The sequence below is a fragment of the Solea solea genome, chromosome 13 (assembly GCF_958295425.1).
Source record: "Solea solea chromosome 13, fSolSol10.1, whole genome shotgun sequence".
In the NCBI taxonomy this organism is placed as follows: Eukaryota; Metazoa; Chordata; class Actinopteri; order Pleuronectiformes; family Soleidae; genus Solea; species Solea solea.
Window position 1 is genome coordinate 5,201,234 of NC_081146.1, and position 25,293 is coordinate 5,226,526.

Here is a 25,293-nt window from a genome sequence, read left to right on the forward strand (position 1 = left end):
CAATAAATTTTACTCCCTTTAATCATCTGTTAAAAAAACTGAAAAAAGAAAATGTTGAACTATTCCTTTAAAACTGTAGTCCATAACTTTTAAACATGAATAAATGATCACACAATGCTGATTAAGTCCCTCTGTGTTTCTCAGTATAGCGGTGTTTAGATCGCATGTTTCACAGAGTCTTTACTGCGCTGCACACAGGAAGTGATCCGTTTTATGGCGAGACAGACGGAGGCAACAGTAACGTTGCGCGAGTAAAGCAAACAGACGCCTGCAAACAGGTTGGAGTTTGACTAAAAACACAAAGAAGCAGCCATGAAGTTTCACAAGTGAATTCCACTGCTCTAAAAACCTGCTCATTCAGCTGCTTGTCCCCGCCCGCCCCTGTGCTGCTGCTGTATACACACAAACGCTCCCTCAGTCAGGCCTGATAGTCAGGTGGAGAAAAATAGCGTCACAATACTTGTCTGTTTCTAAATCCAAATAAAAATCTGTGGTTAGTGACAACACGTGGACACAGCTGCATCATAAAGTAAAACTTTAATTTTCATACAGTTTCTGACTTTTGCAGTTTCACCTCGGGTTGTTAGTTTTCACTAGTCGTTACAGGAATGGAATGCTTTACGGCAAAAGTTAGCAAGAGAGTGCACACTTATTGTTCAGATTCTTATTTGTACATCCTTATAATAAATGTCTAATATACCTTTTTTTAATTTATATATTTATGTATGTATAGATATATATATTTCCTAGTCATGTGTATAGAAAATAAAACAATCTCATTATTGCAAAATTGAAATAGTCAAACTGCAAACAAGTAAATCCAACAAACACATGAAGATCAGCAAAACTAAAATGTGAGAAAAAGACAAACAAAATGGTCACCGCTCTGTCATCGAGTCATATCACGACGTTTGCCGCCGAGCAAAGACAGACAACATCCCTTTTTTTATAAGGCCCATCATGAAGTACATTCCTTTCCCCTGTGATGTGTATGTGTGTGTGTACGTTACATTAAAGCCACTTATTGCTCTCTCTAACATCAGCACGATGAGTTAAAGGTACTGCTTTGTTAAAGTGCTCAGTCACGCGCTTGTGTGTGTGTGTGTGTGTAAACAGAGGAACACAACAGGAGCTGGAATAGAGATTGATGAGGTAAACAAGGGAGGAAAACAGTCTTTAGGTGGTGGAGTAATGACAACACACTCATTACTGTATACTGGAAAAAAAGTATGTATACATCATGAAGCAAAATTAGTGCTCAACACTTTTCAAAGCACACTGCAGTTCTCAATCATTTCTACCGGTAAAAACGGCCATTAGAAGGTGTTTAGTCAACTGTCGCATGGCACTGTAGTTTGTCAGCCTGATTACATGAATATGCATCACGCAACAAATAATGTACCCGACTTAATAACCTGATGTTCATGGTGATGAATCTGAAGCAAAGTCTCCATAATAAACCACTCTGCATTTAACTCATCCTCTACTAGAAACCTTCCTAGAATTAGGAGCAGCAACCCTTCGGTTACAAGCCAAGTTCCCTTTCCACTTGGTTATGAAGACGCTGCTATGTCGATGAACATGAAAGTAAACTAATGGTTGCCTAACACAAATGTAAAACATGAAAGAACACCAGAGTGGCCTTATTTAAGAGTTTGTTATCAGCGTGTTTCATTGATTGAAGTTGATGCCTTCACTTTAAAGCGTTTAAGCTGCACAAGAACGTTGGAGTTTGGTTACAGGTAAACATGAGCAGGAAATATCAAAACAGAAGAAAACAAAAACAACAGAAAGTATCTGCAGTTCACACAAATCCTGATAAAGATAACAAAAGGGACTCAGACGTCCCTGAAAAACAAAAAATGTTTTTTTGTTTTTGTTTTACAGTAAAGCACTTGAAAGAGTAAAGCAGAGAATAAAATCATAAAGCTGAAGTGAATGAACAGTTTTAACGCTGTGATTCAGTCCAACACATTCAATGAAAACATCTGACATGACTTAACATATTTCACCAGTGTTTAAATAAAAAAATGATCCAGATTAAAGATAAAGACACGAGTGGTTAAAGCTAAACGATGTGTACGACATTCAGATGTTTGCCCCCAAAAAGAAGCATTTGGTGTGAAGAAGAACAACATGTAAACAATGATTCCCCCCCTTCTTTGAAAATAAGTCTTTGGACTAAATTAAAGGATATGCATGTTTTTTTGGTTTCCCTCTCCCTCTCAATCACAGCCCAAAACAATGTTATTCATGTTTTGTTTGGACAGGAAAATACTGCTTTGTTTACAGTCTTTATGTACAAGTGTTTATGAAGAAAGAAGCGACTGTGACCTTCCTGAAACCTGACGAAAGGTCTGAGACTCAGTTACTGCGGCACGAGGAGTTGAATTTGCGGCCAAATCATGAAGCCTGTGGTGAGACGATGGTGGCGTGAAACATCCGCGCTCAGATGGAGAGAAGCTTTTCTCACACACACCATTTTAGAACCCAATAAAAGTAATGTTGCACATAAATGTCCCCGTCCTTTTTTCACAACAATAAAAGACGCATGTGAGGATGAGGGAGAAGGTTCCGTCTGTCCTTGAGTCCTTCAAGGGTTTTTAACAACCGGACATATTCACCTCCGATTCCTTGCAAGTTAGTAACAATAATCATACAGCATGTTTTTTTAAGCGAGATCTAACAGTGCTCGTGTCTGTCTGTCTCCATGTGTGTGGGACGTTTCGACCAGAGACAGACGGGGATTATCCTGTGTGTGTGTGTGTGTGTGTGTGGCTGCTGCTTGTTTAATGAATGAAGCTATGTTGAGAAGATCTAACGTGACACGACAAAGGGAGCAGAAAATTGGACTAGCTGAAACAAAGAGTCATGTGTAATGTCTTTTTTTTTGTTAAAAACGGTACCAATTTCATAAAATTGGTATGGGGCAAAGTACCGTGGAGGAATCGGTATAGAGGTCCACATATTATCGATGATTTCCAGCCCTGTCTCTCTGCTGCATCTCTCAGCTCATGCATATGCAGAGGCTTCTCAGAAGAAACTGAACATGACTCACACAAGGAAACCAGATGCGAACACGATCATCACTCAGCTGCTATTCTCCTTTTAGAAAGTGGGACGAAGGAAACATGTCCGGGGCATGAAAGGGACTTAACACCCCCCCCCCCCCCCCCCGACTACGGATTTTTAATACAAGCACAAACAAAATACCTCATTAATAATCTTGAGTAACCATAGAAAGGCTTTTTTTTCTGATTTCCCTAAGCTGTAATGTGAGCCTTCCTGATGTAAGAGGATCATGGAGGATCAAATGGTCTTCAACACCTTGAAAACAGCTGGAAAAGTAGAACACTGACTCACTGAAGCTACTTTAGTCAGTCTGTCAAAGAAATAAACAAAGACTATTCTTCCTTTTCCTCACAGTGGGTACCGTGGAACATAGAATCTAACTGTGATTGGCACTTTGCTGTTCTGACTGTGAATGGTGCATTTATGTACAGTATGAGACATGAGAAACATGGATGTTACATTCACTGACTACACAGATTTACAGTATCAGTAGACTACTACCTTTCAGTCTTGCTCAGATGTGCAAACAGAGTTGTAAACTGTTTTAGTTTCAATGATTGCATTTTAATGCCCATATTTGTCTTTAGCATTGGTTTCTCTCAGTGTTTTGCATTGTTATACGTTTACAACACTTTAGTTTTAAAGGGTTTTCATAAATATAAGATACTATGGCATTTTTTCTTCTTTTTACATATTTTACACACCTATACTGCATAGAGTTGCATTTTTGTTTTGCAATGACATGCCTAATGTATCATATTTCTAAATGGTGAGGGCGGCGTGGATGGATTCCTGTGCAAACCTTAACTTGTTGTGAGTTACGCAGGACACAAATGCTGTAGAATGAAAGAAGGCATGTGCTAACATGTTATATACCAAAGCATATTTTGTGGCATAAAAGCTTAAAAGGAGTGTGAATTGGACAAAAAAATACTCTTACAACGCCAACAGTTGAGGTGTAAAGTGTTATAAAACATAACAACAAAAATGTTGATGCAGAGAAATGTGGTCGTGGAGTTAAACGGCAGTTGGTGTCCTTCATTTTGCAGAAATGTGACGTGACAACATGTAATTCAGCTGCAGAAGACGGGGAATCGAGCATGAGACTGACATCAAAAACATCTGTGCTGCATCACTGCCTGTCCAACAAGTCCCTCAAACAGCTTCGCTCCACATATGTAGGTCAAAACTATGCAATACAATATTAAGGGATTTCTCAAGTCCACATCAACTCCCTCCATAACCACTGGACAAGGCCATGACTATAAAGAACAGTGGTTCTTTTGCACAGAGACTAAAAACATCCACCTCAAACAATTAGACGTAAGTACCCATGAACTTATACATACATACATATATACACATATATATGTATAAATATATATGTGTATATATGTACACAGTATGTACTGTATATATACATATATGGTAAAACTAGCTTCAACTGGCAAAATCCAGCAATTTCAAGTGACATAATAAAAGAAAGAATGTAAAAAGTGGACCGAAGCGTTGATAGTGGAGGACCAGCATGTATCAGAGAATGTAGGTGTAAAGGTAAAACAAATATGTTAGCGTCATGGTCAAAAATAAGATCAACAACGACATCAAGAAGGATAAAGTAAAAAAAACAACATTGTCTGACAGTAAAACAGTCCAGACCTTTGGTAATGCATAGTTCTTTCCTGAATGTCTCAGACTATCAATCATAAACGCCACAACCTCTCTGTTTATCAGTGACAGCTGTACTCATCCCATCTAAAAAAATAAAGAGCAATGATAATAACAAACTAATGGCTCTCTTTGTTATTTTCAGTCTCTTTTTGATTCTAATTTCTGCTTTGTACAGCATCAGCAGTTTTGGCTTGTTTGGTTTCTGAACCAAAGTGATAGACGTAGAGCAGAGCAGCAAAGCAGCCCCGTGTAGCCTCATCCCTCTCTGTCTGCTCTGCCATGTTAAGGCAGAAAGGGTTCGTCCTCGTCCTCGTCGTCCTCTGCACTGGGACCTGGGTCACTGAGACACCTCATCAGCTTCTGCGGATCTTTCGCTGTATCCCCCTCCTCCTCAGTCTTCTTGTTCGGTCCACCTGGTCTATGGCGAGGCCTCATCACGAGGCCCTGGTCGTCCTCCTCCCGGTTGGCCCGTCTGAACTCATCGATGACGCTGACAGACTCTGGAGACTGAGGAGAGGCAAGGTCCACCTGAATGGATGGTACGGTGCCAGACGCCGGCTTCATACTGTAGGCTTGAGGGTCTATTGACAGAACAGTCGATGAATTCGCTTAAATGAGGATTTAAATACAGAACTATTGACATTCAGTCATTCCAGCAGCGTGCAGGAGCATATAATGTAAAAGGAGAGGGAAATGTGACAACACAGACTACACAGAGTAGACAAGAGCGGGGTTTAAGCTCTTTAAGAATATTTACAGAGCCCCAGACATGACATGGGGGGAAAAAAACTCATACTAATTGTTAGGTAAAACATGTGCATGAAATAATAATTTGATGCCAGGTTTTTGAGAATATCTTTGTAACTCATTCCCAACCTAAAATAAAACTCAATCACACTATCTCTGTCCATTTCCAAGCTTCAGTCCTCCAGGTAATTCATGAGAATGTTATTAATATTAATTTTGTGTACACATTATACCTATTTCACCCCGTGTGTGTGTGCGTGGGTTTTCACACTCACATTGAGATTGAATGGTTGTTTGTCTCTATATGTGTCCCTGTGATGGACTTGGATATGTCCAGGGTGTGACCCCGTCTATCGCCCTATGTCAGCTGAGACTGTGACCCTCATGTGGAGGATAAAGCGGTAGAAAAAGGATGGATGGACATTTTACCTCCACGGATCAGAGTTTTTTTCCCCCATGTCATGTCTGGGGCTCCGTAAATATTTAATCATATAACAGAAATAAAGGAAATCACAGTCATTTCTGATGCAACACATGCTAAATATTTCAATTTTAAAGTGATAGTTCAGGGTTTTTTTTAACATTGACTTTGCCATAAATGTGGCCCCAACACTCTGCCGTCACGGGGAACCAGCCTGAAACTCCCCCTTACTGTAAACAGATTTAAGCCTCACAACAAAAGGGTCACCTGATGAAAGCTATGCTTTGTCCACATCAAAGTCCATAAGGAAAATCAGCATTTTTAGCTGCTGGTCTACTTCTACCTCATTTGGTTTTTTTTCATTATGGAAAATCTGAATGAAGGATTTTTCGTTTGAGCTCACTGATGGAGACAACAACTCCTATGTGCCATGATGTAACACTGTCTGTGTAGATTCTCATTCATGCAGCTCAGAGTTTTCCAAGAGTTATTAAATCAATAGCAACTGGAGTCAAGAAGTCCAGCTGCTATTGATTTGATTCAATGACTTTAGGATCCCTGCATTTTCTCTATGGACTTTGAGGACTGAGGGGAGGGGAGCTGTTTAGGAAGCGACACAAAGTTTGCTTTAGCTATTCTCAAGATTCGTAAACAGCTGGTGATGTCTTGTCTCAGGCTGGTTTCCGGCGATAGCAGCGTCTTGGCGGCCTGCACAAAGTCAGCACTGACACACTGATGTGTCATTACCTCATAAAACAATACTTGAAAAAAAGCCTCAACTATCCCTTAATGCAAAAACTGAAACAAAAAACACAATAAAAGTGAGACTTTCCACGTGTAACATGCTTAACTACAATCACTGTTTCTTGGCTGTAATTAATCCTTTGAATGTGGCCTCTTCGATCATGTCATGACATCCCCTCATTATAAAATAAACAAAGAAATATGAATGTTAATAAGGGGGATCACTGGAGCATGCATGTTAGACTTGCTACTGCGTTATCACAACTTAAAAATAGACTTTTCTCTACGCTCACTACATACCTTCACAGATTCTGTTCCCTTTCTGCTGCTGAGCAGGTTTGAAATCAGTATTTCTCCCTAAAATGAAACCACACACTGGTTTACATGCCAGCTCACATGAGCAAACACATATCCGTCAGTGGGGAAACATCTTGCCACAGCTGCGTAGAACAGCAGTGCCTCCTACAGCGTTCACGGTGTGGTTGACTGCAGCTGTGAGCCTCGCAGAAATATAAAGACTGATCCCCGTGGGTTCAATCAAAGGTCTCCACTCACGTGGTACCTGACAGTAATATGGCGGTGGAAATAGAGTGTCTGCATTTGGCTGAGACGGAGACAGATGCGTTTACCTGAGGCCAGTCTGGCTCTGCACATTGTCGGGGAATCAGGAGGAGCAGCAGGCACTGTCAGGTAGTTATTCATCTCCTTTATCTACAGAAAACACGAGGATATCGATCGTTTATGGCACAACTTAGCTTTCTGTGTGTAATCGAAATGCAACTGCTGTGCAAAAAAAAACTTCTTTAGACATTTACAATCAATATATACAGAGCTCAGATGAAAGAAAAATGAGAAGAAATACATTTTGTGTCCTAGTCTCTCCTTTGGGAAGCAGAGCAGCCAAACTTAAAACAGCACAGCAAAACTCCATTAATCAATATCTCAAGACGCTTCATTAAAATGACGCCTTGCTTTTTTAGGTCTCTGTAGAAATCCTCTTCAGTCTACAGAGGCCTCTCTCACATTCGATTAAAACAAAATAAAAGATTCTATTTGCATTATGTAATTACAGCGTGATTAACTCAAAGTTTGTGGTGCGGCCACTCGCACGTCCAAATAAATCAGCCCTCGTTTGTGTCGAGGAAATTAATTTGGGGGACTGAAGGTGGACTCTAATTAGAGCACGTATCATCGTTTTAGCTGAATGACTTTGCCGCTGGTGACTTGTTAGGAAATTAGAAAAGTTGCTCTTTATCTCTTTAAGTATTTTTGACAACGACTGTCATAAACTGCATGACACTGTTTATGGCCCACTGCTAGTGTATTACCTGATCTGAATTTTATAAGCTCTCTTAAACTGACCAATCAAGACATGTTTGATCATGCTGGGACCAAGCAGCTGGTTATTTTTATTTTTTATTTCTCCTTTATTTAACCAGATAAAAGACCGATTTAAGTTGCTTTGCCTTCACTTAGACTGGTAATCGTACCTTCTTCTCCAGGTCAATCATCTTTTGTTTCTTTATAAGTAATTCATTGAATCCGTCCTCGTATGGATCCACCACCAGAGTGTGTCTGTTGTAGGAGCGCAGCTAAGGAAGACAAAAAAAGACAGTTTAAGGAACAAGTGAAAGTGAAATGACATGAAAAAAGATTTGGCTTTGTTACAAAACTTTAATAAAATTAAGTTCAGTGCTACTGATTTAATAAAAAAAAAGAACAATCAATACAATATAAAGTAATGTGGCAGGGGTACTTCATCATTGTAAATTGTTTTATACTCTAAGTTAATCATAATACAAGACAATAAATCTTTAGCTAATGAGAGAAACACATGCAGTAATCTCTCTCTGACGTTCCAGATGATAAGAGAAGCGTTACCCTCTGTCGTGTCCTCTGAAGGTTACTGCGCAGGATATTCCTGATCTCCTCCTCGCGGCCTCTCGTCAGCTGTGGCAGAGCTCTCTCTGCAGACTTAGCAATAGGAGGCTTCTTCGGCTGGATGTTCCTGAGAAACACACGGGGAAAAAAATGACTGTCGACGACAACAACTCATGTCTGTCATGTTTAGTTCTGGGAAGGCACAGACCCAAACTTCTTTTATGATAATCAAATAACACTTTCTTTGGGAGTCTAGTAGGGGTGGGATTCGCCAGAGACACCACAATACGATATTATCACGATATTGCAAAACACTTACATTGCGATATTCACACAACAGCTCTAGTGAGAGTGAGCACTTGGCACCATCTAGTGGACTGAGATGTTTATTTTTATTTTTATGCTAATCGCAATATTTCACTGTATTGATCAAATGTCTCCGAGCGAGTTGATCATTTTGTGGCTTTAAGAGGGAGATGAAGTTAATGTCAGTTCATTTACAAGTCTGATCTTGTCTCAGTCTTAGAGTGCAGCACAAATGAAAGCTGCTCGACAGACTGTGGAGATGTGTTTTTAAAAACACTCACACACTCATACATATAAAAAACAAGCTGAGCCCTGTGGTAAAAAACAAAACTGTTACTAAATGGTGGAGCAGACCAACAACCAATAACCAATAAATCAATTATAAAGTTTTCATAATTGTCAGAAATTGACAGAGGGACAGACTGATGAACTACTCATGGCCTAAACTGAAAAGAGAAATGTGGACAGTAATGAGTTTTAATCAAAACAAAAGTAGAATTTTTTGTTACTTTAATTCAGTTTATGAAATTAATTTAGACTTTTATTTTATTCCCTAAAAGTAATAAGCACTGTATATGCAAATTTTAAATGGGAAATAAAGTGATTCTTTTTTTTTTAATCTTTCTATACAAATATTTAAATTAGGCCAAGTAAATTGATTAAAATATTAAACTGCAATTAATCGCATGATTGTCCTTCATTAACTTGCGATGAATGTAACATTTCTTCAATCAATTCTAAATGTGCCTTGAAGGGAGATTTGTTATGTTTTTCGTACTCTTATTAAAATACTAATATTATGGTGTGGACAAATTGGTCTATTAAGATTCCCGCTGCATTGAATAGGGAGCATGCATCTATTCAAGACTCACTGCATGGAAACGGTGGAAGGCATCGCAGAAGGCAGCTTGACTCCCCCTCCACTCGCCACCAGCTCAATGGCCTGTTTCATCTCCATCTTGTGATAGAAGGCGATGAGCTGTGGCTCCTTGGAGCGCTCGCCTGCAATCAGGCACTTCTTCACATACTTCTTGTTGAAGCGGTTCAGTCTGAGAGCAGCAGAGCAGTGACAGAGGAAAACATTAGACATGGGGTTAAGAGCAGGACAGAGAGTGAGAGAGAGATTGGGCAAAGAGCACATGTACAAGCCAATTTGGTTAAATTGGCTTAATTAATCACCGAGTGCAATAACGTGACATTTATAATAACGCAGGGCTAGAATAATGAGCAGATTCTGACTGAACATGTACCAATAATTAATGAGTTTTTTAGAAAACAATCCAAGCTAATTATAATAAGTAGAGTTTGTAAACTTTTCTTTGTCAAAGTTTCACTGAGTGTGAGTCTGCATTTTAAATCACGTTAAGCATTTATCAACATATTAGATGTTGTATAGCTGAAACAATTAATCAGTAAACACTGCAGGTCTCTGGAGGACCACAAGCCGTAACGTCAATTCACTGTAAACCGTACTTGTCCTTCCAGTGGTGGTGTCCATAGTGTCCACAGATGTCCTCAATTCCAGTCAGTAGGTGGTCCAGGAACTGGGGATTTAAAAGATTATAGAAAGATTTGCATCAGACTCTTTTATATTATAATATTTTCAATCATTTTAACACAAGAAAGTTAATTAGAATCTAAGATCTGATATACAGGCCTGACAGGCGTCCATGTCACACCTGCTGCAATGTAATATCACTTTAAGCAATTTAGATCATTTATTTTGATACCACACACTCACACATGCCCCACACTGGAAACAACCTCCCCAGTTAGATAACCGACATCATTATCTACAACAGCAGGCAACTAGTTTGAAAACGGAAAACCAGCAGCAGCAGAACTCAGGTGATTGATTGGACTGTGTTTATTAACAGTGACAGCACAGCAACAAACTACCAGAGAAATGTAGCAGTGAATTTGTTGTTCAGACTGCTGCTGGCCCCGCAGGTCGCCCTGGTGCACATGACAGCCCGACAAACAGGGTTGCTATGGGAACAAGTCATTAAGCAGAGCCACAGAATTTACCTCTGCTTAGTCAGAAGTGGCTGATTAATACAAAGGCTCTCCTTCACTGCACAGATTAGCGGGTGTACTATATTTACAATACCGTAGATATAATAGTATATATATATATATGTTATGTACTGGTCAACAGTGTCCTCAATCTGGAGCTTTATGACTGTTTTACATTTTTATTTAAAAACAGGTAGTGCTTAAAAACATATTGTTTTATCTCATTCTTCCACAAAACCTTGCAAATTGAATGACTTCTAATTACGCAGTAAAGGCATATGATTTAAGCTTTTGCAATAGTATATATATATATATATATATATATATATATATACATATATATATATGACTGTACAGTATTAACTGTACTGTAGTGTGTATCAGTTGTCATCCCAGCTACAAACAGAGCAAATAAAACCTTTGAAAGATGCTTGAACGGAAACTCGGGGACGGCAATAGTAAATAAATATATAAATAATGCATTCATTCACAGCCTGCATAACAGTTGGATTGTAGCTCCGAAGACTGAATCACTGGTGTTTTACAGTGAAGGAGAAGCCTTTTGAACGCCGTGCTTCTCTAGCCTTAAGCACTGGTGAGTCACAAAGCCCTAAAGAGGGTCGGCTGTATGTATCTCTGCGTGCGTGTGTGTGCGTGTGTGTACGTGTGTGTACGTGTGTGTGTGTGTGTCTATCTAAGCTGTATTAATAGCTTCAAACACTCAGGGATTGTGGACCACGGTGGTCGCTCATTAAACTGTCTAACACGATAAGCAGAAGCTCTGTATCGTCATAAATGTCCATATTCTCTATATTTTCATATACAGTACGTTTATATATGTGATAATTTAGCAGTTTAAAAGGCTGTTTGATATATAACTAAGCGGGAAGATTGTTTGAATGGTTTTATGATCTATTGTCATTCATTATGCTAAACCAGAGATGTAGTATCACTGTGCAGCCAGTAGGTGGAAGCAGCAATTAATATGTGATAAAGAACTGGATGGATGGATGATGAATTTGAATGAATTTAACATCCCTTTCCATCCATTTTCTACCGGGTTGTGGGGGGAGCTGGAGCCGGCAACAAACAACTAGTCACTCTCACACTCACACCTATGGTCAATTTAGAGTGTCCAATTAATCTGATCCCCAATCTGCATGTGTTAGAGTGGGAGGAAGCCAAAGTACCTGGAAAAAACCCACACACACATAATGAGAACACACACTCCACACAGAAAGGTCAACAATTTTACATCATGACAAACATTAGTAATCATTTGTGCAGCACCTGTGTTTTCTCAGTCAAGAGAATAATGATATTCTTGGTGACATTTGTATTTCTGAAGCCACCTGTGTGCTGAGGAAGTGAGAATATCTTGCCTAGCAGGGGGTTACCTAACATTAGCCTGCTAAAAGAGGAAGATGATAAATATCAAAGTATCCGTCAAACCTCTTTCACATTCATTAATGTGGAAAACACTGTGTGGGCTTCAAAACACGTTGGAAGCTTTGTGACATTGTATGTGTCAATGTCAAAGAAAATCATCCACTTGTGACGGTGAAGGCTGTGGATGTCTGTGGGGATAATTTTACCTGCGTGTGGATTTCCTCATTAATGGAGCGCTTGGCCTCCTGTTTCTTCTTCACTGCCAGCAGCTCCACCAGTGGTTTAATGGTCATGCCCTGCAAAAGGAGCAAGGAGAACAAAACAATTAAAAAATAATAACTTGGACCCGTGATGTTCTCATGACCTTTCTCTAGGTGTCAGATTCATGTACAAAAAAACCTAAAGGTCTCCATGTACTCTGGTAATGATACTCGATGATCAGCACATCAGATCCTGAGTTACAAAGCAGAAAAGGCCCTCATGCGTTCATTCACTGACATCAAGTGTAAGCCGATCACAATTTAACAGCCTGACACATTTTCCAAATCTCTCAACAGCTGATGAACAAACATCAGCAGATTTCCACACAGCCTTTCTGCAGCAACACCTACTTTCTTTACTGTCAATCTCTCATCAGAGGGTGAAATGTTTTTCAAGTTGTCATAACTGTATGTTCAATGTTCAATTTCTAGTAAGATGAACATAGTACACAACTATAATATGACTGTGTGTGTCCACTGTTCCCTGGACATACAGTAGATTATTTGACAAAAACAAGGGGCACAAAATGTGACTCACATATAGCTTATAATTTTAATGTCATTTGCTGGAGTCTGTAAAAGAGCAAATCTTACCAGAATTTGTGCAGCACTGCAGAACTTCACCATAATGCTCATTTTATCTTTGTCAAATAACTGCAGTGTCTTAGGTTTTTGTTTATTGCACTTGGTCATATTGCGATTTCAGTCATTTTGTGATTAATTGTGTCTGTTTGATGGATTTTCACTGAGTGTAAAGCACATTATTATTTTGATACACTAGATAACCTGGCTAAAAAGTAGCTTTCATGGTGGATGACCATTATATTCTCAAGAGGAATATGATTATATCCATCAAAAGAACATTTTCAATACAAATAGTTGTAAAGGAGGATTTGATGTGTTCTTTAACCCATTTAACTTGTGACAGATTAATCAAAACAAACCAGCCCCTTTCTCAGAGGGTTCGCAGATTTCAGTTCTGCTTTCAATATGATCCAGAAATTGCACCATCTTAACGCTGTCTGTCTGATACATCTGCTCCACAACTTCCTCTCCAACAGGGTTAGGGTTAGGCACAACAACCACACATGCTCTCACCACCAACACTGGAGCGCCACAGGGTTGTGTCCTGAGCCCTTTTCTATACACACTGTACACAAATGACTGCACCAGCCCCTCAACCACTACCATATTCCTCAAATATGCAGATGACACAGCCATTCTTGGCCTCCTCACAGACTCAAACTCAATTCAGAAATGAAATGCAACCCACAACCCCGTCTCCTCCTCATCATCATCATCATCAGGAATGGCACAGTAGAGACAGTAGACCATTTCAGATACAGTGGACTCACAATTGATACATGACTCACTTTTTATTACCACACAACAGATATCAAGTAAAACGGCAATCAATCACCTACAAGCATTGTACAACCTATGTTGCTACATTGCTCCACCTGTTTCCTTAACATGCTCACCATAAAAAAATAATAATAAACACGACAACTAATACTCTATCAGATAAGCAACACTGCCACAAGAATAATTGGTCTACAAACTCCAAACCTAGAAAAAACAGCATTGCACATGCAATATCACAGGACACCTCACACCCACTCAGCCATCACTTCCAACTAGATTCAAAAGTATGAAATGCAATAAAGCATCTAATAATACCTTCAGCCATCTGCACCTTAAACAAAACAAAGCCATACTGTATATGTAATGCATGTTATACTCTGTATGTCTGATCTTTTTATGTCCTGTGTTTGATGCATGTTTGAGATATGCAAATGTACAGAAACTGTTGAAACTCATTTCCCCAAGGGGACAATAAACAAACTAACTAAAATGCTAATTCTCTAATTGTAGATAACTTTAGACGGTTAAAATTTTTAATTTAATTGCATTGCCTATTTTTACGTACCTGGTAGCATGACCCAAAGAAGAAACAATTACATTTAGAGTAAATATTACAAGATAAAGCATTTTAGTCATATGTAAATTATGAAAATAGGCATACAGTATATATGAGCACTTTCTAGTTCATCAATAGGACTGAAAATGCATAACCAAACATCAGTATGATTATAACCAGTGTGTGTATCTGCTTGATCACATCATTCTGAAGTGGACAGCAAGCAAAGGACCCTGCATACATTCATGTTTATTCTAAAGAAAGCACACACAAAATTACTAAGGACGTTATTAACTAGTAACATCCATTCCTTTGTAAATATATTCCTTCACTCCAAAAAAATAGAATGTGAATAGAAATCATGGTTATTCTTAGTATTTGGGTCACTTTGAACAGCTTTCTCTGCGTGTGATGATGTTTAAATCATCATATTAAGTACAGTAACGGTAACCACTGTGGAGAAATACAGACTCTTAACTGGACACACACATTGTACCTTTTACCTGCATCAGTTTTAGCGTCAGGCAGCCAGTGCTGAATCGAGTGGCATGAATAAAACATGCTTCTAATCCAGCCGGTAACGAGAGGGCATACGTCTCCCAGGTTTTATTTTCATCCCTGCCACTCACGATCAAATTCAGTTCCCAGAAATTTGTCCCACATTTTTATCAGGAGACTGGTTTATCTGAAAGCACCGAGGGGATGCAGCGCACAGTGGAAATAAAAATAAAAAATTGCTGCATAAATTCGCTCACCACCACCAAACCAGCATAGACAGATGCAAATGACAGAGCATGTAAGTAAAATCATACTGTCCATTCAAGTCCTGTTTTTAGAACAACGCATATAAATATAGGAACATATTTGCATTAGTTCTAAAAAAACATACAGTGAGGTGCTCATACCTGAACGAAGACGGTGAAGAAGATGACGGTGATGATGGCAGTGAGGAACATCTCTCTCATCGGGAAATGTTCCTTATTCAGCAAGAAGCCGAGGGAGAAGGCGATGGCACCTCGCAGACCACCATAGGCTATGATGAACTGGTCTTTGGTGGTCAGCTTCACAATGCGGAACTTGTTGATGATGAAGGTCAGGCCAACCACACCTAGGAGAGATTACATAATTAGGGTGGGTTTTAATGTCGCTTGTCCATTTTACATATTATTGTTAAATAGCATTCTTTCAAACCTTTTAAAGAAGGCATGAGCCAATACTATCAGTGTGAGAGCGATCAAAATCACTAAATTGGGAAAAAATGCGAGACAAAAGAGAAGAATGTACATATCTGCTATGGTGTATTGATTTATTTAAGCTATGTGGACTTTCATTTAAGATAAAGAGAATTTTGTGAAAAGACTGTATTGGAGCGACTTCGGTATCAGTAGATACTGAAGGCTGTGATATCAGTATCACAGTCAAAGACGCTAAGGCACAGAGCTGCCACTGAGTTTAGACAGTGACGAATAAATATATGAAAGTCAAAATCATACATTCTTTACCATAGTGTTTATAATTGACACATCTTATACAGCCAATTGTGATTTTCACCATGATTGGTTTGTGTGAAAATAAATATCTGTTTTTCTTTGCTCCCTATTTAGACACTGTTGACGCTTTAAAAATCAATCTGCACTCGCAGACATGATGCAGTTTTAATGAGCTATCCATTTCTCACAGACTCCGCTGTATGAATTTCACATCACAGCAATACACAGGAGAGTAGAAAATGCTATTTAAAAAGGGTACAGTACGAAGGATTTGTTTTGACATTACTGATCAATAACTTCATAATAACTCCTCATCATAATGTTACTGAAGTGATTTGAGAGAGAGAACGACACTTGTGCATCTCCACCTTTACGACCTCACAACTCAATCTGTAGTGTCAGTGTAGTTTTTTAACAATTACATGGCAGTTCATAGAGAGTGTGTGCTCCACTACAACTACTCTGCATACAGGTTGATTCGGTGGAATCCTTGCTATTCAAGCTCCTCCAACAACTTCCTACACTGCAAATAAACCTTAAAAAAAAGCAAAGTTTCAGACAACAAACACAAGAAAACGTGTCTGTCTGTGTTCGTCTGACGAGAGAAGTTCAGGACAGAGAACCACTATCCCAAAATCCTAGTGTTTTTTTCCAATTAACTGCAAATAGAAGCCAGCAATCAAATAACATTACAGCAACTCTGTCTATTGCAGATTAAAAAGTCACTAAAGATGTTCCCACAGAGTGGAACAGTCCAGTCACAGACTGATTATATTAGGAAACTTCAATCCATCAATCTTTATTTAAATAGCACTTTCATACATAAAAAAATGTGCTTTACATAAGAGCATCCCTACCCACCACACCCAATTACACACTTACCCACCCAGATACTGTTCATTCATACACCTTGATAGACACAACTAAGACAAATGAGCTGACTCATCAGTCTCATCAGTCTGCAGAACAACAACAGGAAATAAGAGCCAATACAAATATAAATTAAACAATACTAAAATAAACATCGGAATTCAATTAAAAGCCTAACTAAAAAGGTCGGTCTTGAGTCTACTCTGTTCTGCCCGTGGTTTTCAGGAAGGCTGAAGGAAATCAGCTTGATCGACCCTCAGCTCCCGAGGCTGTCAGTTCAAGACGACTTAACACAGCTCATCATTCTTTCAATTTCAGCCTCGCTCTTCAGTCTGTCTGCTTCTCTCACTCTCACTTTACAAATCACCAGCAGGATGACTTGTGACAAACTCAAATCAGCATGGAAATCATCATCAGCAGCGGCAGCGGTGTGTGTGTGTGTGAGATAAAACATAATGTATTTATGGTTCCTATTTTTTGGTGTGATTTTTGATTGAAAGTAAACCCCTATTAATTACTCCAAGTAGAAATCTGCAGTGACTGTCAAACCATGGAACCTCACTGTAACAAAGCAACATGAATTAATCACCAACATCCATGCATTTACCACAACTGCTCTCTTACATGTTATCCCTTATTTCCCCTTCAATTTACTTGACATTCGTGCATGGAAGCATTTCCAATTACTCATTGTGAGAAATGACGCAACAGCACTCACCCATAACTCGTGCCACCAGACACAAGATGACGGTGACTGTGACAAAGGTCCAGTTCCATGAATGAGGTCCGTCCACGGTGGCCACGCCCAGAAATATGAAGATCAGCGTCTCGCTGACACTGCTCCACATTTTGAGGAAGTACTTGATGGTGGTGTGGGACTTGTGGGATATATTGGCCTCAACATAAGGACGCATGACTGCTCCGCATGCTATTAACCTGAAAGAAAGAGGAAATTGTTCCAAATGGTGAGATGTCACTCAAAATGTAATGTAAGATTATTTTATATATCTTAAAAGAGATACTTGTGCTTGTGTGAATAGAGCCATCAGCAACAGTAAAGTCCACAGTTATTTATAAAACACAATGAGTGCTCCTGGCAGTTACCCTGCCTGAGTTCCACACTGATTATAGGAACATGTGACTTCGATAAAGATGTCTCCATCCCTGTCAAGTGACCACTTCTCTATTCCACTCTTGTGTCATGCAGTGGAAAATACAAAAAAAAGACACAATTCGTGTTTGATAAGCTGGAACAGCTGATCAACATTCACTGCATTCCTCGACCATGTCAATATTGGTTTGGCCGATTTGGTTTGGAGATAAAAGGAATTTAAACCGGTAGGTTCACTTATTCCTTCATATTAAAGGTTTTTAAACAACCACAGACAGCAGAGTGGCCATCACAGCGGGGCCTTGACACAGAGGGGACGCTGTCAGTTTATTATCACCGTCCGTCTCCAACATCAATAACTCAAAGCACCTTAAACAGAGAAGTGATGGCGGTGGTGATGAGATATGGCACTTCAGAGAATGTGGAGAGGACAGTAAATTTAAGCTTGGTTTAGATGGCATTCGATGAGATTAATTCATTTCAACCGTGGTTCTACTCGATGTAATATGCGGCTGACTTACTGTCCTAGAGGAGCAGCCTAAATGGATTTTCCCTGTGGTAGGAAGGCTGTATATATACTTGACATCTTATCACTTACAGCACTAAAATTCCAGCTACTTGCTTTAGCAAGTCCAGTGCCTACAGCTAACTCCTGAAGATGAGTGAGAAACCTACACAGACCTTTGCCAAGCAGGCAAGTTGTCGTTTATGTTTGTGTCCTTCCAGACTCGTACAGTATGAACCTGATGTCATGATGTACGTGCACGATAGCACAGCATAAAGGCAGGTTTACACATGCTTTTAACAGCAGCGTGTGTGCTGCAGGAGCACATACAGACAAACTGTGTTTTTCACACTCATCCAGTACGCAATCATAGGGGTCATTTCCTTTATATCGAAAGTGTCGGCTCAAAGATGGATAAGGGGAGGAGTACTCATTTAGAGCATGGCTCGGGCTGCATTTTTCTGTCTGAACTGAACTAAGCACCATGCAATTACTAAGCTGTATGCTGACCAGAGTTGTTGTTACCCTGTCCCCAGCGAGGAGCTGTTTCCATGGTTACTGCTTGATACATGTACTGTGAGTGACAGTCAATGCACAGATAAATGTGAAATAAAAAATTAAATAAAACCCATCAGGTTTTGTTTAAGCTGCGATGGAGTATACACACTTTTAACAGTGCTTATTATATTCTTCTTTTTTATACTATAGTTTTGTGAATCTCTGTTATTTTTCTATTCTTCGTTGAAGTAGCTTCTGAAAAAAAAAAAAAAAAATCCCAGAGAGATTCATAAAGTATTTTTGGCCTTTCTTTTACTTACGCCATGATGCCGGAGAGGTGGAACATCTCAGCTGACAGATAAGCCATGTAGCTGTACACAAAGACAAAAAGTGGCTCGATGACCCGTGTGTGGGAGGTGAAGCGTGAGGTGAAGGCAGACAGGATACCATAGATCGCTCCGACAAGAACACCACCCACAGCCACTATCAGGAACGAGATGACTCCAAGGAAGCAGTCCATCACCGTTACGGTGCCAGCACCTGCATATTCCTCAAAAAGGTGGTACAGCACCTGCAGGAGAGAGGAACAGGAGAGGGAATTCACTATTTGTTCTCAAATAGAACAAGACCAAATGTTCTCAAGACAAAAACTATGCACTTATGATTATCTGGCTAAGAGGAACATAAACTAAAACAGCCATGATGTCACACAGTGGATCATAAATCTATAGTAGAAGTTTCAGCTACCTCATCAATGCTATTTTCAAACATGAACTCTAGGTAATTTCTGGAAGACTGGGTGAGGACAGGGTTACATGGTCAGATGCATTTACCACAGCATGAGAATTTCAGGGACATCCAGGTGGGGAGTGGAGCCTGGCTTGAGCATACAGGAGACCTGTCCACTCTCTTGTTTTGGATTATCCAGAGCTGTTCACGCTGTGTTGTCACAGAAAATGTCCAGAGGGACGTTTACTGAAATGTGTTTTGTCACATACAGCAGAGCCCCCGAGGACTATTTCAGAGAAATGTCTGTACTTCTGCGCATGTGTGAAAGAAGCTGAAGAAGTCAAGTGACATTTATATTGCGATTGTGAAATACTTATTTTAAATATAGGATTCAAAGTAAAGGCTATTAAAGCTAACCTATTGAACCGGCACATTTTGCTGGTGCCAAATTGATAATAATACACCTAAAAAGTTCTGTGCCATGCATTCAATAAGTATTTTACTACTGAATTTATTATACCAACTCATAATGCCAGACAAGCACTCCTGGCTTTGAGCAGAGGCCAGTGATGAGTGGCATCCAGCTTGAGTAAGAATACACTGAAGCTAAACTTGTAGCTGAACATATGACCTGGAAACAATGAGCATGTAGAGGATATACTGGGAACGATTTATGGCACATGTTCCCTCTCGCAGATGTTTTTGTTTCCGCTCAATATCAAAAACACAACTCATTAAAGGTGACATTGACTGGCTGCATTGGAACGAGTCAACAGCTGCTGGTGCAGTGAGCTCACAGTAAGTGTTGGATCACATACTGTACGTTTGCAGCACACTGCAAGTCTAAAGCCCCAGTGTCATACTGTGGCAAGCTACACAGCACTGAACTGCTTATTAGAAACTATAAGATAAAGAAAATGAAAATACCCAGTAGATGTTCCAGTTTAATTAGATGATGATGCTTTAAATAGACACAGAGTTACAGCACCTAACTACTTAACTAGGCTGCAACAATGATGAAGGAACTTCTAAGGTCTACAAGCAACACTTCTGTATCTGTATTCTTAGCAAAAGACTGCCTCTTATCTCCTCCTTACTGAAGCACAGTCAAAACAACAAATGCAGTTTCTTATAATAAATGGAAGAATGAAAGTCTCCTACAACCACAAAAGGTCCTGCTTTTGTTCTAGTCACTCACCACAGTGACAGCATCGTTTAGCAGCGATTCGCCAAACACCAGGATGTGCAACAGCTCATTGATATGGATCTCCTCAAACACTGCTAGCACGGCAACAGGATCCACAGCTGAGATGATGGAGGCAAAGAGCAGGCAAGGCAGGAGCTCCAGTTGGTGGAGGTCAGAGGGGTTGGCCGGCTGTATCTGACATACAGCGTACAGCAGGCCCCCGATGAAGAAGGCGTTCCACAAAGTTCCCACAACAGCAAACATCAGGATTGTGCCCAAGTTCTCCATGAAAGGGCGGATGGGCAGGAAGTAGCCAGCATCCAGGATGATGGGGGGCAGCAGGCACTGGAAGAACAATCTTGAGTCCAGCACTGGTGGGACCTCCTCTCCAGCCAGTTTGATGAGCCCCCCTACCAGCAGGCCCACAACAATCAACAGGCAGCTTTCTGGCACAATGCCGGACAGACGAGGAATCAGGTGGAACCCTGGCAAAATAGATAGAAAACAAACTTCACATACAATGGCAATGAATGAAGTCACAGTAGAATTCAGATATGAACAGGTATTGTAATTCTAACTAGTACTAAGTGTGTGTGTGTGTGTGTGTGTGTGTGTGTCTGTCAGATAACACACAGATAACACACATTTCTCCCATCTGTTTTCTCATTGTGAAGCAACATGAAGCTCAGAACAGTACAGGAGCAATGAGCTGTGACATACTACAGTTCAGTGAGTGCTAGCACCACCCAGGTAGACCAAGTCTAAGTCTAGATGCTACAGAGCCTCACAGAAATACAAAGCAGTGTGCTACATGAATTAAATAAAAATGTTTTACACACAATTAAAGCTGTAGAAAGCAGGGTTAAAAAGGGTGACTGCACTCAAGGTGGATTGTCCCTTGTGACTGTTTGTTTGGCCATGAACTTACCAGCAAGAAAGACAATATGGCATTCTTTAACTTTAATTGGTGGGCAGAGAAGAGAAGATAACTGGTTAGACAACTACATCAAGAAGCATTGAATTTGGGTTGAAATTATTATGATTATACTGCATGTTTATTATATAAATTTGGATCATCCATTACTAAAACGTATATATACAAAGGCAATAAGAATGTGCAACATAGAGTGTCTTATATCGTTTTTTTCAGCACAACCTATAGGCAATCTGATTTTTATTTTTCATTTTCACCATCTATATAAACACACCTAAGCAAAAAGCACTCAAATTTCTTTTAAAATCGGATTGAATTTGTGAAATTTAGAAATACGTCAAAGTTCAAAGTTTTCTTGGCTTGTTTTTTATGAACAAAAATAAAAGAAAAATGGTCTATTATGTGACTTTTGCACAATTTTCACTATTATTATTATTATTATAATATCGCTTTTTTACATATATATATATAAAATAAATAAACTAATCTTATCTTTGACTCAACAACAAAATGCATTTTTAAACCCTGAAGATATGACCTATAAACACACACCCCAGGATGTCCATATAAGGAGTTGTGTATTATTCCCACTGCAATTTCCCAAGGGTGCACCTGCGGCACTGATCTGTCCCGTGTGAGCACTAAGGGTTAATGTCAAGGTCTTTGGAAACCCAAAGAGTAAATATATTAACACTGAGTACTACACTGAGTATTACACATGGGTTTGTTTTTGTTTTGTTTTTATAAATCATTACATTATAGCAATATTCAAGATTATCATGTGTTATCTTAATATCATGCAGCTCTAATCTCCAGGGTGCAAAATACTAAAGTTTAGACGTGAAGGCTCTCTGTGAGCCGCTCCCACCAGATAAGCAAAGATGGATGTACACATTGCACAGGAAACTGAAGACCTGATGCAATCTCTCCATCTCTAAGAGGGCTTCACCCATATTGACAAACGTTTAATGATATTTATTTATTGAGAGGAACCTTTCCACCCAAGGGACATGTACAGTTGCTTAGCATAACACAGATTGGAGCACCCTCTCTCATCAAACTACCCTCTGATTGGCATTAAAGTTAATACAGACTTGTGATTTTTATATAGGGTGTAAACAACACTTTCTGTAACAACCACATGCAAAAACATCATGTGTCTTTGTTGAACCTGAATACCTCTCCTGTCCTGAAGCTATAAGCCAGGGAAAGACTGTGACAACAAAATGAACACAGTATGTTAATATTATGGCCTTTTTGCTGACAGTAAAAGCTGTTTTCAATTCGAATACACTGCCATGAGCTCACATTCAGGAGGTGAGTGAAGCCGAAGCACTATGGAAATCTGTCAGCTTTCATGTGTCTCCTCGTTTATGAAATAATTCAATTTCAGAGCAGCTCCACATAATCGAAACAACCTTTTTCAATTATCTGCCATAACCAGAGGCTGCACAGGTCGTACATCGCAAATGGCAATGCCTTTACAAGCACATCAGGGAGATCTACTCCCAGACAACTGATGCTTTAAAAAGCCCGGCTCACACAGATGAACACCATCACCTTGTGCTGCTGCTCAGTTTCACATGAAATCACAAACTAAGTGGTTGTACACACTGAGGTGATCGACAAGACAACTGCAGCCTCGGCTTAAATTGTTAACGAAAAGGAATGAAGACATCAAAGTCATCCTCTGGTTATATTTACTACATACACACACACACACACAGCAAAGTGTGGCATGTTATTTCCCAGCTGGCAGTGACTGGACAAGCTCACGGCATTGACACACAAACACAAAAGAAATATGAGCCAGGTAAGGCTACATGCTCACATGCAGGCTAAACAATCTAACAGGGGTAGATAACAGAAAATTGTATATCATGGTGAAATACAAGCTGGAAGCACTGTGAATAATAATGCCACTGGAATAACGTGATAGCATATCTGTGATAGAAGTAGTGCCTGCTAACGATGACCTATATTTTGATCGACTGAACTACAACGACTACTTTATTTTCTCTTAGATTCTTTTGAAAATCAACACATTATGACTTGTGTTTTGGTACCAAAATGCCACGCCTACTAAGGGAAACCCAGTGTCAGTGACTTTGTTTACAAGGATCAGATTATTATTCTGAATAGTGCATGATTTCAATAATGATTTAATAAGAATATTTCATTCATACTCTTGTGTACATCATGTCACAGAGCTCACACCTACATTATGTAATACTCCACTAGGGCTGAACGATTTTGAATAAATATCTAATTCCGATTATTTTGACAGGAAATGCGATTGTGATATGATTCGCAGTATCAGAGGGAATGGTAATGTAATTTATTATTAAAAATAATAATAATAATAATGATAATAATAATTAATCTAAAATTATATTTTGACACACATTTTGGATTGAACAAATATTGCGTCTCCTGCGATTTGAAAATTGCAGTAAGCTATTTCGATAAAATTTCAATTAATTGTTCAGCCCTGTACTCTCTATACTGTATATACATAGAGTATATAATCCTATTATTCCTAAAGGTCAGGTCAGACTATCGTCTTTGGTTAATAATAGATTATTGCACTCAGTGTGAACACAATCAGTGAACCAGTAAGCACAGTTGTAATAAATACATAACAATGCTATTGATTGGCTACATAACGGTGTAACAAAATGCAAGAAACATTGTTATTGTCATGTAGCATTTGTGTTAAAGGGGCTTTCACTGATATTTGTCTTGGAGATCAAATGTGCTGCCTCATTCTATCAAGATCAGTGCCAAAAAAAAACAAAAAAAAACATGACTGCTGAGACCAGTCGCAGCACATATTTGATGAAACACTAAAAAAGGGCTTGGGACAAGTTTAGTAGAAAGCTATTTCAAGTTTACTGCAACAAGAGTGGGCCATAGCTACCTTCCTGTCACCATACATCCATCAATCTTACATTCAGGGCCTCTGTGAAAAGGTCTGCTACTGAATCTCTCCTCATAGTTGCATAAATGCTCGAGTCGATGATGATTTTTTTTAAGTATAAGGTATTCCATTTGTAAAACATAAGTTTGTATATTGTCAAGTAAGAAAACATGTATTATTGTGTAGAAAGCTTTAAAATACGAGACACATGCTCTGGTTGGTTAGTTCATTTGGGCAAAGCATGACCCTTGTCTTAGTAAATCTAAAATAATTATTCCAAGGCTACAAAAACTAAAAAGCAACAACTTTATTCACAACTGATTGCAAAGAAACATATTTCTGGGTAAAAAACGTAATTTCTTCTTCATATATCATCACACATTGGGCCTGAAAAAGTCAGTGTCTTATTATTAAATGTTTGGCAATTACATAGGACTGCATTTCGTAGTTTCTGCTTTTATAGAAACTACAGGAATTGTGTTAAGTAAGCAACAAAAACAAGTTTGACACACCTGCTGTAGCATGGACAAATGTGACCAATCCCTTTAATGGCAGAATGTTTCAAATGGAAATTTTTATGCAGAATTTGAATTCTGCTGACAGACTGTAAAAACATTCACAG

General features: G+C 39.2%; 1 protein-coding gene across 2 annotated transcripts in view; it reads right to left on the minus strand.

Annotated features, from left to right (window-relative positions):
* Window positions 1-520: 520 nt before the first annotated feature.
* The window catches only part of slc9a1a (solute carrier family 9 member A1a), a 34,681-nt gene continuing 9,908 nt past the window's right edge, over window positions 521-25,293 (minus strand). Inside the window, exons 2-13 of one of the 2 annotated variants that reach the window (XM_058647402.1) lie at window positions 20,830-21,302; window positions 19,223-19,473; window positions 17,507-17,724; window positions 15,334-15,536; window positions 12,454-12,543; window positions 10,316-10,386; window positions 9,715-9,891; window positions 8,537-8,663; window positions 8,146-8,247; window positions 7,285-7,366; window positions 6,956-7,012; window positions 521-5,324 (exon numbers count right to left, since the gene is read on the minus strand). In XM_058647402.1, coding sequence (XP_058503385.1) covers window positions 5,026-5,324; window positions 6,956-7,012; window positions 7,285-7,366; window positions 8,146-8,247; window positions 8,537-8,663; window positions 9,715-9,891; window positions 10,316-10,386; window positions 12,454-12,543; window positions 15,334-15,536; window positions 17,507-17,724; window positions 19,223-19,473; window positions 20,830-21,302 — 2,150 coding nt within the window. In that variant the 3' untranslated portion in view covers window positions 521-5,025. The remainder of the gene's footprint in view (window positions 5,325-6,955; window positions 7,013-7,284; window positions 7,367-8,145; window positions 8,248-8,536; window positions 8,664-9,714; window positions 9,892-10,315; window positions 10,387-12,453; window positions 12,544-15,333; window positions 15,537-17,506; window positions 17,725-19,222; window positions 19,474-20,829; window positions 21,303-25,293) is intronic. The other variant, XM_058647403.1, reaches the window with a different exon arrangement.